This window comes from Euleptes europaea, chromosome 4 (assembly GCF_029931775.1).
Source record: "Euleptes europaea isolate rEulEur1 chromosome 4, rEulEur1.hap1, whole genome shotgun sequence".
NCBI lineage: Eukaryota > Metazoa > Chordata > Lepidosauria > Squamata > Sphaerodactylidae > Euleptes > Euleptes europaea.
In genome coordinates, this window is record NC_079315.1 from 115,352,977 (window position 1) to 115,369,402 (window position 16,426).

The following is a 16,426-nucleotide window of genomic DNA, read 5'->3' on the forward strand; positions in this document are numbered from 1 at the left end:
CCTCCTTGAACTACATTTCCGGATGAGAATTCATGACAATACAGTTTTAAGTTCGTAGTGTACCTACCTTTCTTGCCTTTTCCAGTATAATTTTATTGGGATCTGTTCTTCGCAGGAGACCCTGAATACTCTACTGTTGATGGTTACAGTTTAATACAGCATCGCTAGCATGGAAAGAGTAAGTTAGGTTTCTTTTCCCCTAGAAGAGATTTGATCGGGTAGCTCCTGGGAGTTTTATTTCCTGTCTCTCAAAAATGTGCTTGGCTTCAAGGCGGGGGAAATTCCACTACTTTGAAAAGACACATGGGTGGTGCCAACATTTCGAAACTGCGGGGTAAACCAGATATTGCAAACGATGAGGAAATGTCTCACATAGGACAATCTTGCAACCTCTATTTTTTTTAACTTTTCCTTTCATTTCCTCAGTTGTTTTTGGCTTTTGGCCTTTTTTTACATATCTAGGATAATGCCGATCACCACTTTGGGTGGTCAGGTCAGATTGGCCAGGGATCCTGGAGGATTTTTTGCCATCCTCTGTGCATAGAGCAGGGGTCACTGGGGGAGTGGGAGGAATATTTTTGTGAATTTCCTGCGTTGTGTAGGGGGGTGGACTAGATGACACTTGAGGTCCCTTCCAGCTCTGTGTTTCTATGTTCTGGTGTAGTGGTTAAGAGCAGCAGACTCTAATCTGGAGAACCGGGTTTGATCCCCCACTCCTCCACATGACGCCTGCTGGGTGACCTTGAGCTAGTCACAGTTCTCTCTGAACTCTCTCAGTCCCACCGGACTGTAAGAGAGGTTTGAGACTCCTTAAAGGTAGAGAAAATCAGGGTATAAAAACCAATTGTTCTTCTTCTTTCCCTAGATCTGAAGCCTTTTTGCCCAACTGTACCTCCATGAGGGGAAAAAGTGAAGAGTGATCTGAATGATGTTATGGAAACCTGAGGTTGCCCCACAAATGTGATTTCTCTTTGGCTGGACTCATTCTCCGACTTACAACCATAATGAGGCAGTTTTCACGCAATGAAGGATATGCGAAAGGCAGAAGAGCAATTTAAAAAAACTATTAATGGCAACAAAATGCCAGAGACTGAATTTTTAATTTAAAAAACAAAATTCAAAAGGAGGGGAACCTCATCAGTGGAGCAAGGTCCAATACATAGCCTACCTCACAGGGTTGTTGTGAGGATGAAATGAGATACGCCTCCACACACATGTATATTGTCCTGAGCTCTTTGAAGGAAATGCAGAATATAACTCGGGGCAACTGCTGATGCTCAAGCAAGGGAGTAGGCTACTTTTTGGCCCGTGTACTGAAAAAAAAAGCAATGTCTACCTGTGAAGGTGTTGGTGCTTGGGCAAACAACATGGATTGCCAACCTCCAGGTAGAGCCTAGAATTCTTGCAGAATTACAATGGATCTCCAGACGACAACAATCAGTTCCCCTGGAGGAAACAGCTGCTTTGAAGGGTGGACGCTATGGCGTTGTAACCTGCTGAGGTTCCTCCCCTTCCCTTCCCCAAGCTCCACCCTCCAATTTCCAGGAGTTTGCTAACCCAAAGATGGCAACCCTAGGGAAGGGAGATAAGGGTTGTTGTTGTTTTTTGGCTAGACAGGCTTGGAACAAGCCAAATCCCAAGGGCACTGCCAGCATCTCTGGGATTTGCCTTGGACTCGGCTGGTGGCTGTGTAAATCTGGGAGGGAATGGCAGGCATAAGTCATGCTTGTTGTCTTCTCCCACACTGCTGCCCAAACCTCAGATGCTAAGCAAAATGGTCTGGTGTGCAGCTGTCAGCCTGCGTGCCAGGTAGGGTTGCCAACCTCCAGGTACTAGCTGGAGATCTGCTATTACAACCGATCAACGGCCGCTTTGGCAATTGGACTCTATGGCATTGAAGCCCCTCCCCAAACCCCGCTCTCCTCAGGCTCTGCCCCAAAAACCTCCCGCCGGTGACAAAGAGAGACCTGGCAACCCTAGTGCCAGGAGGTTGCTTATCTCTGGATTAGGGGAAGGCACGCCCCGATGGCTTTGTTTTGGAGTTCTGTCGCCTGTTCACAGCGGAAGAGCTGCTCCAAAAACTCAAACAGCTTTGAACAAAATAATGATTTGCAGGTGATTGGGTTCTGAACATGTGCCGTTTAAAAAGGTGCACGGAACATATGAAGTTGCCTGGTACCTAATCAGATCACCTGTCTGTCAAGGTCAGCATTGTCTACTCTGACTGGCAGCGGCTCTCCGGGGTCTCAGGCAGGGGTCTTTCACATCACCTACTGTATAGTTCTCGTAACTGGAGATGCTCTACAACTGAGCCATGCTCGTCTGTCATTTCAAGAACCTAAATGTTGAAATGAGGTATACACACTAAAAATTAGAAGAGGAGCCAGGAAGGGGCAACGGATAGACCCCGTCTCGTCACTTAGTCTCATTTTCCTCTTTAATTGTTTAATTTGTTTGTATGCGTCCATGCAAAAAAAAAAAAAAAGCAATGGATTTGCTTTCCTACTAGAGATATTCAATAAAATGTTAATGAAGTCTGTAACTCTTATTAATATTTAGTAATTCTATATGTGTATTTTAAATAAAGCACATTATGTTGGTTAACTCAGCCCTTGTTCCTAGAGACTGCAAAAGTTTTGCTTATGTTTTTCTCCTCTTTCATAGAATCATAGAGTTGGAAGGGACCACCAAGGTCATCTAGTCCAACCCCCCTACACAATGCAGGAAATTCACAACTCCCTCCCCCCCACACCCCCAGTGTCCCCTACTCCATGCTCAGAGGATGGCCAAGATGCCCTCCCTCTCATAATCTGCCTAAGGTCATAGAATCAGCATTGCCGACAGATGGCCATCTAACCTCTTCTTTGCAGCTGAGAAAATCAAATTCACTTCAGTGGCTGCATAAAATGTGTCCTCACATGGCAGATTTGTATACATGGGCAAAGGGAGAGAAATAGTGGCCGAGAGTACAGTTGAAAGCCCATGCAATGCAAAGGTACATTCTGTGACATTTTAATGGAAGCCTCACATATATGTAAGGTAAGGACAAAAAAGTATAATCTCAAAGAGTACTAGATGGTATGACTTCCAAGTGGTCTTGAGACGGGTGCCTCTTATGTTTTTGGCAATAAAATTAAAGAGGAGTCGTTTAATACTTTATGGATTAATAGGGTTGCCAACCTCCAGGTGGCAGTAATCAAAACCGGCTACAAGTGCTACTCAGGAGTTTAGAATTCAAAGTGCAAGCACTAGCCAAAGTAAACCCACAGTAAGGTAACTACAATGCAAAATTGCTGTTTAGAAAAATATATTATGAAAAATTTCCATGCATACAAGGAAGGCACACTTCTTCATATATTGAATGAATTGTGCACGGAAGGACTAAGAGCTTGAAAAAGTTTCATATGAAATGGAATTATACCAGATTTCCATTGCACAACGTCTTGTCTCCGTTGCCTGAATGTTGCAATTTAGATGTATGGACTTAAAACGATGAAAATGAACTGAGCAAATTTGCCTATATTTATTACTGCGTAATGCCTTGCGCTGTTATATTAAGTCTATTTTAGACTATTTGTAAATTTCCTGTTTGCTCAACTGAGGTTGTGTTTGTTAGACATTTTTCATAACGTATTTTTCTAAACAGCAATTTTGCATTGTAGTTACCTTACTGTGGGTTTACTTTGGCTAGTGCTTGCACTTTGCATTCTAACCTCCAGGTGGTGGCTGGAGATCTCCTGTTATTACAACTGATCTCCAGGCAACAGCAATCAGCTCCCCTGGAGAGAATGGCTGCTTTGGCAAATGGACTCTATGGTATTGAAGTCCCTCCCCAAACCTCGCCTTCCTCAGGCTCTGCCCCCAAAATCTCCAGGTATTTCCCAACCCAGAGATGGCAACCCTATCCAAAGCAGCCATTTTCTGCAGGGGAACTGATCTCTGTCGCCTGGAGGGCAACAGTAATCCCAGGAGATCTCCAGCCTCTACCTGGAGGTTTAGCAAACTAAGGTTAGCCTGCTGTAAATAGTGAAAAAGGACAGCAGTATAGTGCATATAACAACAGTGGTATTTATAGCTTAACCACTCAAAATAAATGAATGCAACAAATTATATACAGTGCATAAGGCACTCATCTCCCTGGAGGTTGGCAACGTCAGCCAACACCTGCCCTCTGCCGCCTTTTCCTGCTGCTCTTGGTAATTTCCCAGCACGGCCGTTCCCCACCCCGGACGCCAGAGGTCGCTGCTGGGCTCGCAGCCCTCGAAGCCTTGACCCACCTCGCCTGCCGTAGCTCCCTTCCCGCCCTCGCCTGCGATTGGCGGAGAAGGCAGGCGGTCGCTGGGCGGAAGGAGCGCGGTCACGTGACCCGCTGCCCGGCTGTCGGAAGCGAAAACAACCGCCTCAGGGAGAGGGGCGGCGGGATGGCGGAGGCCGTGAAGCCCCGGAGCCGGGCGAAGAGCAGCCGGGGCAGAGCCAAGGTAACCGCGGGGCCCCCGGCAGGGACGCCCGCCCGCCCGCCGAAGGCCCACCCGCCAGGGTTGCCAACCGCCTTGAGGTGGTCTGTCCCTTTAAGAGAAAAGGTGCTCTGTCCCTTTAAGAGAGGCTCACCTTCACGCCACGGGTCGCTTTTCTCCAGGCGGGTTGGTCACCCGGCAGCCTGGCCCCCCCCTACCTGGCAGAGGTTGAAAAGGCAGGGCTTTCCCTTGAAAGATCCAAGATGGGTTGGCTTGTGGAACTCACTGCCACAGGATGGCGTGATATAAAGGAGAAGAAGAGTTGGTTTTTGTATGCCTGCTTTCTCTGCTTTCTTGGAGCTCCCTTGCCCCAGGGGGTGGTGATGGCTGCCAACTTGGGAAGCTTTAAGAGGGGATAATTCACAGTGGGTAGCCGGGTTAGTCTGTCTGCAGTAGTAGGAAAGGGCAAGAGTCCAGGAGCACCTTAAAGACGAACAAAAATATTTTCTGGCAGGGTGTGAGCTTTCGTGAGCCACAGCTCACTTCTTCAGATACAGCTAGAACGTGAATCCATCTGTCTTTAAGTAGAGGAGACAGATGGATTCACATTCTAGCTGTATCTGAAGAAGTGAGCTGTGGCTCACGAAAGCTCACACCCTGCCAGAAAATATTCTTGTTAGTCTTTAAGGTGCTCCTGGACTCTTGCCCTTTCCTACTATTTAAGAGGGGAGTGGACATGTTCATGGAGGAGAGGGCTATTCATGGCTGCTAGTCAAAATGGATACTAGTCATGATGGAGACCTATTCTCTCTAGGATCAGAGGAGCATGCCTGTTATTATGAGCGGCTGTGGAACACGGGCAGGATAATGCTGCTGCAGTCGTCTTGTCTGTGGGCTTCCTAGAGGCACCTGGTTGGCCACTGTGTGAACAGACTGCTGGACTTGATGGATCTCGCTCTGATCCAGCAGGGCCTTTCTTATGTTCTTATGAATACTAGTCATGATGCATACCTATTCTCTCCAGTATCAGAGGAGCATGCCTATGATATTAGGTGCTGTGGAACCCAGGCAGGATGGTGCTGCTGCCGTCGTCTTGTTTCTGGGCTTCCTAGAGACACCTGGTTGGCCACTGTGTGAACAGACTGCTGGACTTGATGGGCCTTGGTCTGATCTAGCATGTTTTTTTGTTATGTTATGTTTTTTGTTATGTTCCTATGTTTTACCACTTAAGGAAGAATCAAAGCGGCCTTCCCTTCCTCTCCCCACAACAGACACCTTGTGGGGTAGGTGGGACTGAGAGAGCTGTGAGTAGCCCAAGGTCACCCAGCAGGCTTCATGTGGAGGAGTGGGGGAACCAAACCCGGTTCTCCAGATTAGAGTCCACCGCTCCAAACCACCGCTCTTAACCGCTACACCACACTGGCTCTCTCTTAAAGGTAAAGGAAGTCCCCTGTGCAAGCACCTGGTCATTACTGACCCATGGGGTGACCTCAAGCTCAAAAGATGGATTGGCTTGTGGAACTCATTGCCACATGAAGGAGTGAGCCCCCCCCCCCTTTAAATAGTTCTTGAAGGGTACTGGGTAGATCTGTGCAAGGGTGTGTGTGTGTGTAAGTCATGGTTTCCATCACGACTAGTATCCATTTTGACTAATAGTCATGGATAGCCCTCTCCTCCATGAACATGTCCACTCCCCTTTTAAAGCCTTCCAAGTTGGTGGCCATCACCACATCCTGGGGCAGGGAGTTCCACAGTTTAACTATGTGTTGTGTGAAGAAATACTCCCTTTTATCTGTTTTGAATCTCTCACCCTCCAGCTTCAGCAGATGACCCCGCATTCTAGTATTATAAGAGAGGGAGAAAAGCTTCTCCCTGTCCACTCTCTCTCCATACCGTGCATAATTTTACAGATCTCTATCATGCCTCCCCTTAACCACCACCTTTCCAAGCATTCCACTCACCCACTGATTCCCATCTAAGCTATTCAGGCAGCGCAGGCTGCTTTCCCTTACTTGAGCTTTCTTAGCCTGTCGGAGAGCAAAGTTGAGGAGTAAGGAGTAGTAAAAGCCTCCTCCCCTTGGTCTCTGCCTTCATGTCCATAATCCTGTCTCTGCAGTCCTGAGGAAAGCTTCTTTGTAGGGTTGCCAACCTCCAGGTGGTGTCTGGATATCTCTTGGGATTACAACTGATCTCCAGGGGACAGAGATCAGTTCCCCTGGAGAAAATGGCTGCTTTGGAAGGTGGACTCTATGGCATTGTACCCTACTGAAGCCCCTCTCCTCCCCAAATCCCACCCTCCCCAGGATTTTCCCACCAAATCTCCAGGAATTTCCCAACCCTCAGCTGGCAACCCGGTGTTATTTGTCTTCACTTCCAGAAGCCTGTCTCTGCAGTCATGAGGACTAGCATCTCCTCTTTGATTAAAGAAAGGAAGGCCTGGTTTTTTAGGAAGAAAAAGAAAGGGCCGCACCAAAACAGCCTGGGTTTGGAGTAAAAGCTTAATAAATAGCTCCCGAGATCAGATCACCTGGAGAAAATGGCTACTTTGGCAACTGGACTCTATGGCATTGAAGTCCCTCCCCTCCCCAAACCCCACCCTCCTAAAGCTCCGCCCCAAAAACCACCTGCCGGTGGCGAAGAGGGACCTGGCAACCCTACTGGTGGAAGAGCCTCACCCCCTCTTTTCCAGTCTGTGGGAGGGAGGGAATGAGGCTGTGCCCCTGTTTTGCTCAGTGTTCCAAGCTTAGATTTTGTGCTTGCATTTTTTTTTTTGCTGCCATTGGGCATCCCTTTTGTGTCTGCACAGCAATGTTCCGGAATGTCCTTGCTTTAAAGGCTTATTGTCTGTCTTATATGGACAAAACAGGAGCGGGGAGTGGGTCAGGAATTGACAGATGGCGGTGGTTTTGTGGTAGGGGAGAACTGGTAGATAAGCTGAAACTCGGGAGATGCAGGAAAGGCCAAAGCCTGGATTTAGAGGAGGGGGGGGGACTTAAGAAATAGTTCTCGAGTGGCTCCTTTAGAGGAAGCTATGTGGAAGCGCCCTGACCTGGATAGCCCTAGGCTAGCCTGCTCTCCTTAGAGCTCAGAAGCTAAGCAGGGTCAGCTCTGAGTAGTATTTGGATGGGAGACCTCCAAGGAATACCAGGGTCACGGCGCAGGGGCAGGCAATAGCAAACCAACTCTGTACGTCTCTTGCCTTCAAAACCCTACGGGGTTGCCATAAGTCAGCTGTAACGACAACAACAAAAAAAAGTGGAAGGCATCTCCGAGATGCAGTTGCGGGGCAGACAGACTATCAGCAGGTGATGTTGATTTACTGGAGGGATTTGAAAATTTTCTGATGCAAATTTAAATAAATAATTTATAAATAATGTGAGCAAAAGAAGGCAAATGTACCATGTACAAGTCTGCACCATGTACAAGCATCACTGTTTGTGCTTCCCGTCCCACATTTACCCCATCTAATGTGATTGATTTGTAGAACAACAGCCACTCAACTATAGATAGATGGATAATATGTATCTGGTGTGGAAAATATTCTATGGAAAACTTCAGGAAGGTAAAATTTCTGGGAAATTTTCCATCTGCACCCCAGATTGCTAGTTAGCTCATGCAAGCTAGATTCCGCCCTGTTCAACAATAAACTGCAATTCTAAGCTTGCTCACGGAGTCTCACTGAAATTAACGGGGCTTAGGCTAAGCCTGCGTGGCTGTCCATATATACCTGTTAGACCTGCAGACTGAATTCTCCTACAAACCTTCCTGATTTTGACAGAGGCTACGTGTTGTCATTGGACCGCAAAGCATGCAAGCTTGGAATTGTTCAAGTCTTAGCGTTGTGTTGTTTTTCCCTTCCCTTTTCTGCTAGGAAAAAAAGAAAAAACATGAAGAGGAGGAGAAAGCTGAGGCTGGGACCTTTCTTTCCAGAGCGGCTCAGTCGCAAGAAGGATTCGCCTATGTCCGAGAGGAACGCCTTGCAGAGGTCCGGCTCCAGAATAAAACTAATGAGAGAGAAGATGTGAACAATGCGTATGATGTTCCACTGATTGCGTCAGCCCCAGTAAATGAAGGATCCCCGGGTGATACTCAAACAAAGCTTCCAGCACAGATGGAAAAATCTAGTGTAAAGGCTTTGGAGGAGGAGGAGGAGAATGTTGTAGAGAAATCAACCGGTCCTCTAAATCTTCCTGCAGCATCCCTTGGGGAAACAACGACTTTTGGCCTAACAGAGAGCACTATACCTTGCGTACCTTTACCTGCCAAAGATGAGCAGGAGCAAGAAGCGGAGAATGTACAAAACCCTCTTGTGAAAAACCCCGTTGTCTGTTCTTCAGAAGAAGCTCTCGTCACCGCCTCGGCCCCCACCGAGGACGTCAAGGAACACGTTGGGGCCTCCAAGGGGCTCTATCCCGATCTAGCGCTAGAGCTGTCCCGAGAGCGACCTCCGGTGCTTGCCCTCAAACCGCAGCTCCCAAGAGGGAGGCTTTATCCTGCGATCCCCCGGGAGCCGGAGCTGGTGCCTTTTACCAGAGAGCAGCTGAAGCTCTTTGAGCCCGGCTCCTGGCTGGAGAACGTTGAGGCCTACGTGGAGGAGTTTGAGAGTGTCGCGCGGCAAGACCGGCATGAGTTCTACGAGCTGCTGCTGAACTACTGGCGCTGCCGGAAGCAGCTGCTGCTGGCCGAGGTAAAACTGCAGGAGTTGTCCTCGGATTGCCGAAGCATCAGAGATCGCCTCTGGACCTTTAAGGATGAGCAGCAGTCTGCCCAGGTGGAGTAACGGAAATAGCTTTCTAAGAGCCTGTATCAATTTTGTTGTTGACTTCCGATGTTTTCCTAGGACGCTTTGGCTTGGATCGGAGCCAGAGCATCCTAGGAGCCTTGCTAGGTGCTGGGGCTAATCCTCCACTGTGTAGTACTTTCCTTTAGAGAGCCAGGGTGGGGTAGTGGTTAAGAGTGGTGGTTTGGAGCTGTGGAGTCTGATCTGGAGAACCGGGTTTGATTCCCCACTCCTCCACATGAGCGGCGGAGGCTAATCTGGTGAACTGGATTTGTTTCCCCACTCCTACACACGAAGCCAGCTGGGTTACCTTGGGCCAGTCACAGTTTTCTCAGAACTCTCTCAGACCCACCTACCTCACAAGGTGTCTGTTATGGGGAGGGGAAGGGAAGGTGATTGTAAGCCGGTTTGATTCTCCCTTAAGTGGTAGAGAAAGTTGGCATATAAAAACCAACTCTTCTTCTTTTTCTTTTCTTTTTCTTTTTTCTTTTTCCGCAAGAGTGGCATCTTTCAAGAAGAAGAAAAACATAGGGGAGGGGCCGGAGCTTAGTGTTAGAGTGTCTACCACTAAGGAATATTACAATATTCCTTAAAAACACATATCCTGGCCTTACAAATGTGCATAAATACTAAGGACCTTGATTGACCCTGACCAAACGCATTTCTGCCCATTAGCCTTCTTCAGTGGTCAAGTAATACAGATATTAATCATACAGGAAAGAAAGCCACAGATACTAAAACGATACATTCCTAATCTCAAAACTTAGCCCAAGATGAAAAATAATAATACTATGACCAAAGGCAGAGATATATATCAGAGGCCTCTTGCTTAATGTCTTGCTGCCATGGTCAGGTACACGTATCCTAGATGGTAATTCAGTTGTGTTCCTTTCTTTCCTGGTCAAAGGTTGAAATCATGTCTGGAGCCAATATTCATGTAGTAGTTGCATTCATTTTTGGTTATTTCCCTTTTTTGTTTTTACTTTGTCATCTGTTTCTGTCCAAGGATAAGTATTTGCCCTAGAATGTAGCTTTGTGTGCGTGTGTGTTAAGTGCTGTCAAGTCGCTTCTGACTCATGGCGACCCTATGAATGAAAGTCCTCCAAAATGTCCTATCTTTGACAGCCTTGCTCAGATCTTGCAAACTGAAGGCTGTGGCTTCCTTTATTGAGTCAATCCATCTCTTGTTGGGTCTTCCTCTTTTCCTGCTGCCCTCCACTTTTCCTAGTATGACTGTCATTTCCAGTGACTCTTGTCATCTCATGACGTGACCAAATGTAGCTTTACTGCCTCTCAATGCTGCAAATCGTTGTGTGGTCTGGTGTTTTTTAGAGAGGTGGAAGGGACCCTAAGCCTGTCTATTCCTGCTGCTCAAAACACCCTGAAGGCACTCTGCTTGCCAACCCTCCACGTAGGAAATCTGTGTAGTCCTTTATTACAAGCCAAGGGCCTTTTCATATACTATGGGTTGGGAAATCTGGGTTTATCACTGAAAAGACATGTAACAGCCAATCCTGGCTCTCTGGGAAATGTTTGGCCACACTAGTGTTCCGCTATTTGTTTTCACATTTTTCAAAAGTACCTTAGTCTGTATCCCTGTGCACTGACCCCGAGAATGAGTTGCGCAGCAGAATAGAGACTCATTGAACAAATAACTCCGCTTGGCTCAGGCTATCTAGTCACGTTTGGGGGGAGGGGGGAGGGATGGGGTGAGAATACAGGTAATCTCTTCGGGTCATCAGCCAAGGTTATCCTGCCCCCCAAAAGCCCTCGTTCTCTCGTCTTCCTAAAACAACCGTTGCAGGTAAAGGGCAGTATTGTTATTTTCTCCCTGTTAAAGGGGGGAAATTCAAATTCTGCTTCAGGCAGAGTTCTATGGCCTGTCCAAATTATGCACATTTGCATTCGTCTTTTAGTCATAGATATAAGGGACCTAGAACCCTGTTTTTACTTCCTGAAAACCCTTTTTTTGGCCACTGCTCTGGCTTCTGAAACTTTAGTAGGTAGTTGCATGCTTCCAAGCATGTCTTTACTCCCATAAATTCTAGAAATTCGCTGGGATCCTTAGTGGTCCCTTCCACCCAGATTATTAGCAATTTTTCCTCCCAGTATTCTGCAAGCTAGACTAAATTTGGTTACGTGTACAGACTTCTCTGAATGTAGTCCCGTTGCAAAATTTAGAAGGGGGAGTTTAGAAGAGAAGAAACGTATGAAGAATTGGAGGGCTTGCTTGCATTGGGAGAAGAGGAAAAAGGTGTGGGGGGCTGGAGAGGGAAAGACAAATTCTCTGAATCTTTGTACTGCAGTCCAAGAGTTTTTGCAGCTCTCTATATGGCTGATTCTTAAAACTTTGCTTTTGCCCTTGGGACCTCTTGGGTTTCCCCATTTCACGGGAGGGGCTGTGGCTCAGTGGTAGAGCATCTGCTTGGCATGCAGAAGGTCCCAGGTTCAATCCCCGACACCTCCAGTTAAAGGGACTAGGCAAGTAGGTGATGTGAAGACCCTTGCCTGAGATGCTGGAGAGCCACTGCCTGTCTCAGTAGACAATACTGACTTCAATGGACCAAGGGTCTGATTCAGTGTAAGGCAGCTTCATGTGTTCATGTGAATGTAGCAAAACGTCCTCCTCTGTTGGAACAGAAACTGTAATCCCTGAAATCTCCCATTCTGAGTGTCATTACTGTATAACAGCTTACAGATGGTGACCAAAATGAGAATATTCTCTCTTGCAGGCAGTACTGAGGTCAGTGAAGGAAACAGAAAATATTTTGTGCCCAATAATGGCATGGTGACTTCGGAGATCACAGTAACAACAACAAATTATGGCGGATAGACAGTCACAATAGAATGGAACTTCCATAATCAGGGACAGTGTATCTCCCAAACCATTTGTTAAGGGCAGAAGGCTGTCTCCATCATGCCCTGCTTGCGAATTTGTCCAAGGTGGCTATCTGGTACCTAACGGAGGCAGGGCACTGGGCTAGATTGTTGTTTGCCCTTATCCCAGCAAGGCAGTCCCCATGTCTTTAAGCCTCGTGGGTCTCTGAAGGCAATATTTGCATCTTGCCCACCCCTTTTTTTTCTTTAAATCCATGCAGTAGAGAAAGTTGTTCTTGTCTAAAAGTGCTCAGTGGAATTGTAAGCTTTCCACTAATGCAGCCTACAAAACCCTGTGCTTGACAGTAGGATTTTATTTTGCATGTCTGTGTGTTGTGTTAAGTGCCGTCAAGTTGCTTCCGACTCATGTGAATCAAAGTCCTCCAAAATGTCCTATCCTTAACAGCCTTGCTCAGGTCTTGCAAACTGAGGGCCATTCCTTTATAGAGTCAATCCATCTCTTGTTGGGTCTTCCTCTTTTCCTGCTGCCTTCGACATTTCCTAGCATGATTGTCTTTTCCAGTGACTCTTGTCTTTTCATAATGTGACTAAAGTACGATAGCCTCATTTTAGTCATTTTAGCTTCTACGTTCCATTCAGGCTTGATTTGATCTAGAACCCACTGATTTTTTTGGGGGGCAGTCCACAGAATCCGTAACCCTCTCCTCCAACACCACATTTCAAAGGAATCTACTTTCTTCCTATCAGCTTTCTTCATTGTCCAGATTTCACACCCATACATAGTAATAGAGAATGCTATAGCATGAATTAACTTGATCTTGGTGGCCAGTGACACATCCTTACACTTCAGAATGATTTCTAGCTCCTTCATGGCTGCCCTTCCCAGTCTCAATCTCCTTCTGATTTCTTGGCTGCAGTCTTCCTTTTGGGTTGACAATGGACCTAAGGAATAGAAAGTCTTGAACTAGTTTAATTTCCTCATTGTCAACCTTGAGTAATTCTCCTGTAGTCATTACTTTTGTCTGTACCCGATCACTTTCTCCATCCTACCCTATACTGGTGCATTGAAAGCCTTTGCTCATATCTGGAAAATCGCTTTTGCCCTTGCAGGGGGTCTGTGCCGACCAGTGCAAAGTTTCCGGCCTCCACCGTTACCAGACCGTCAAGGTGAACGTGGGTGCCCTGGGGGAGCTGAAGCGGCTGTTCGAAGAGCAAGCGGAGCACGTGCACCAGACGCTGGCCCTGCACTTGTACACCTCTGTGCTGTCCCGCCTGCAGGTGGAGTCTTACATCTACGGGCTGCTCTGGGGCTCTCCCCTCCTGAGGTCTGCCGGAATACAGCAGCAAGAGACAGGTGTGTTCCCTGTGAATGTTTCTACTTCAGGTGGGAAGGTGTCATGCTTCGTTTACAGCCACTCTCCTCTCTGGCTCTCCTAATTCTTCGTTCTCCTTTGCAGTTCTGAAACAGCCAGAAAAGGGCTCCGCAGACTTGGGTCCCTTGAAAGAATGCATCAGCGTTCTCTTCAGTTTTACCCGCAGGGTTGTCGAAGATTCGCAGTTCCAGAGTGACATTCTCTTGTGGCTCCAGAGGCTGGTGAGGAGCTCTGTGTACTGTGTGTATGTGTGAGCGTGGGGGTGGGAGGGAGCTGTCTACCACAGACGCCAACTATTTCAGGCACCCTGGCAGAAATTCGTAGCAAGAGGGTGGAGGGTGAGAGATTCAAAACAGACAAAAGGAAGTATTTCTTCACACAATGCATCGTTAAATTGTGGAATGCTCTGCCCCAGGATGTGGTGATGGCTGCCAACTTGGAAGGCTTTAAGAGGGGAGTGGACATGTTCATGGAGGAGAGGGCTATTCATGGCTACTAGTCAAAATGGATACTAGTCATGATGCAGACCTATTCTCTCCAGGATCAGAGGAGCATGCCTATTATGTTAGGTGCTGTGGAACACAGGCAGGACAGTGCTGCTGCCGTCGTCTTGTTCGTGGGCTCCCTAGAGGCACCTGGTTGGCCACTGTGTGGACAGACTGCTGGACGTGATGGGCCTTGGTCTGATCCAGCATGGCCTTTCTTATGTTCAGATGTTCAGAGAGTTTTAAAGATCATAGCCCGGGTCGTGAGTGACAGCAGCTCTGTTAAGTGTTTTGAAAACATTCGCCGCAGTGACACAGGTGTTCTTTCCTCCCGGGTCATCTTTCACGCTGCCTTCTGCCATTCCAGGTTTCAGTCTTGCAAAGGGTCGGCTCGCCCGGAGACCACCTCTTCCTCTTGAACCACATCCTTCGGTGCCCAGCAGGTGTCAGCAAGTGGGCAGTTCCCCTCATTCAGGTGAGAGCCTTTAAATTTGTCCTCTGACTTGGTATCTCCGAGGCCTAGTTCTCAGCAAGGTGGCAGCTCTGGACACTATATCGATTCTTCATGTGATCTGGACACTATATCGATTCGTATCAATTCTTGTTTGCTTTCAGATTCGGGTCCTGGGAAACCCATTGGGAGTCTTTCATTTCATGCAGTCCCTTGCATTGCTCATGTCTCCTGCCAAGTAAGTATGAAGGAGAGAAGCCAGGTCAAGAAGCTGTGGAAATGTTGGCTTGCTTCCTAACAGTTCCCCCCACTCTCTGTCTCTTCTGGTTTCCCCTCCTCACTGTTAGCAACTGTTCCACGCTGTTTTTGTTCACACAGCTGCCATGATGCGTAGCCTTTTCAGTGGTCAAAAGTCACTTTTGTTTGCCTAGGAAATACTAAGCCGGATAGATAGGGACTGTGACAGATTGAAGGGAGACTTTGGATTTTTGTTAAGGGAAAATTCGGTCTGTCAGAAATTAGATGGCACGCAGAGGCTTGAGGTAAAAGATTAAAACAACAGGAATTTATTTAAAACAAAGTCAGGATGAGGGTTTAGGCAGGTAACTTGGATTTCAGAAAGGTAAACAAATAAGTAAAAGGCGCCTCACACTAAATATATGTACAAAAGAGAGGTTTGGTTATTTCAGATGGTGATTCAATTCTCTTCAAAAATGCTAGCTTAGGATTGACAGTTTATTTATTTGATTTGATTGGTGGACTCTGATCTGGAGAACCGGGTTTGATTCCCCACTCCTCCACATGAGCGGCAGATGCTAATCTGGTGAACTGGGTTGGTTTCCCCACTCCTCCACATGAAGCCGGCTTGGTGACCTTGGGCTAGTCACAGTTCTCCCCCAAACTCTCTCAGCCTCACCTACCTCACAGGGTGACTGTTGTGGGGAGGGGAAAGGAAGGTGATTGTAAACCGGTTTCATTCTTCCTGAAGAGGTAGAGAAAGTCGGCATATAAAAACCAACTCTTCTCTTGGCAATACCTTAGCAGAACCTTAGTGGAATACCTTGGTAGAGCCTTAGTGAAAGAGAACCTCTTGGTAGTACCGAGGGCTCCATGCTGGAGCTCACACTTTGCACGTTGAAGGGCCCAGGCTCCATCTTTGGCCTGTCCATTTTAAAAAAAAACTGCCCATCCTGGAGAGCTGAAATGGACAGTGCTAAGGTAGAGGGAACATCGGTCTGACTCAGAACGTGTGTTCTAAGCTTGTGCAGAGGAGGGAATATCTTTTTGCTGCTGGTTACCTTTTTTTGTTTAACCTTCCTCTGTTTATCAAGGTTGGTTTGTTGATTCTCAGGTTGCAAGTAATTTCTGTTCCTCCTTTGATAAACACTGAGAGGCTTTTTAGAACAGGAGGGGGAAGTCAGGCGTGAGAAGGCCTGTTTCTTTCACCCTGGCGGGAGCTGTTCCACACTTTTGGCTTGCTATCCTGGGAGGGCAGGGGAAGGCGGGAGGTGAACCAGCCCCGCTAGCTGCTCCTTTCTTCCCTGTTTGTTGGGGGAGATTGCAGGAGGGAAACCAGTGCCAGCTCAGCTTCTTCACTTCCGCACTTTTTTCCCATGTGGGCACTTGTGAAGTACAGCATAAGAACATAAGAAAGGCCCATCAAGTCCATCAGTCTGTTCACACAGTGGCCAACCAGGTGCCTCTAGGAAGCCCACAAGCAAGACGAATGCAGCAGCATTCTCCTGCCTGTGTTCCAAAGCACCTAATATAATCGGCCTGCTCCTCTGATCCTGGAGATAATAGGTATGTATCGTGACTAGTATCCATTTTTACAGGCAGCGGTGAAGGGGAAACCCTCTGTGCATGCTCAAAGGAACTTGCAGCCGCCCAAGGCTGAGCTTGAGTGTGCAAAGCGTCCCCAAGCTCGGAAGTCATCCCTGGCTTGAGAGTACGCACAGCAGGGGCAAGCTATGTCACGCGGCCATTGGTTGCAACTCCTGGATTTTAGGACATGGACATCTTAACAGGGCATTGTGCAAAGAGAA

The 16,426-nt window shown here is 47.4% G+C and overlaps 2 protein-coding genes across 2 annotated transcripts in view; both read left to right on the top strand.

Annotated features, from left to right (window-relative positions):
* Positions 1–903, top strand: part of PSTPIP2 (proline-serine-threonine phosphatase interacting protein 2) — a 43,010-nt gene extending 42,107 nt beyond the window's left edge. The window contains exons 14-15 of the mRNA XM_056849079.1: positions 116–178; positions 866–903. Coding sequence (XP_056705057.1) covers positions 116–168 — 53 coding nt within the window. The 3' untranslated portion in view covers positions 169–178; positions 866–903. The remainder of the gene's footprint in view (positions 1–115; positions 179–865) is intronic.
* A 3,518-nt stretch (positions 904–4,421) lies between these two features.
* EPG5 (ectopic P-granules 5 autophagy tethering factor) overlaps positions 4,422–16,426 on the top strand; it is an 86,882-nt gene continuing 74,877 nt past the window's right edge. Inside the window, exons 1-6 of the mRNA XM_056849080.1 lie at positions 4,422–4,478; positions 8,326–9,225; positions 13,183–13,426; positions 13,530–13,666; positions 14,298–14,405; positions 14,546–14,619. Coding sequence (XP_056705058.1) covers positions 4,422–4,478; positions 8,326–9,225; positions 13,183–13,426; positions 13,530–13,666; positions 14,298–14,405; positions 14,546–14,619 — 1,520 coding nt within the window. The remainder of the gene's footprint in view (positions 4,479–8,325; positions 9,226–13,182; positions 13,427–13,529; positions 13,667–14,297; positions 14,406–14,545; positions 14,620–16,426) is intronic.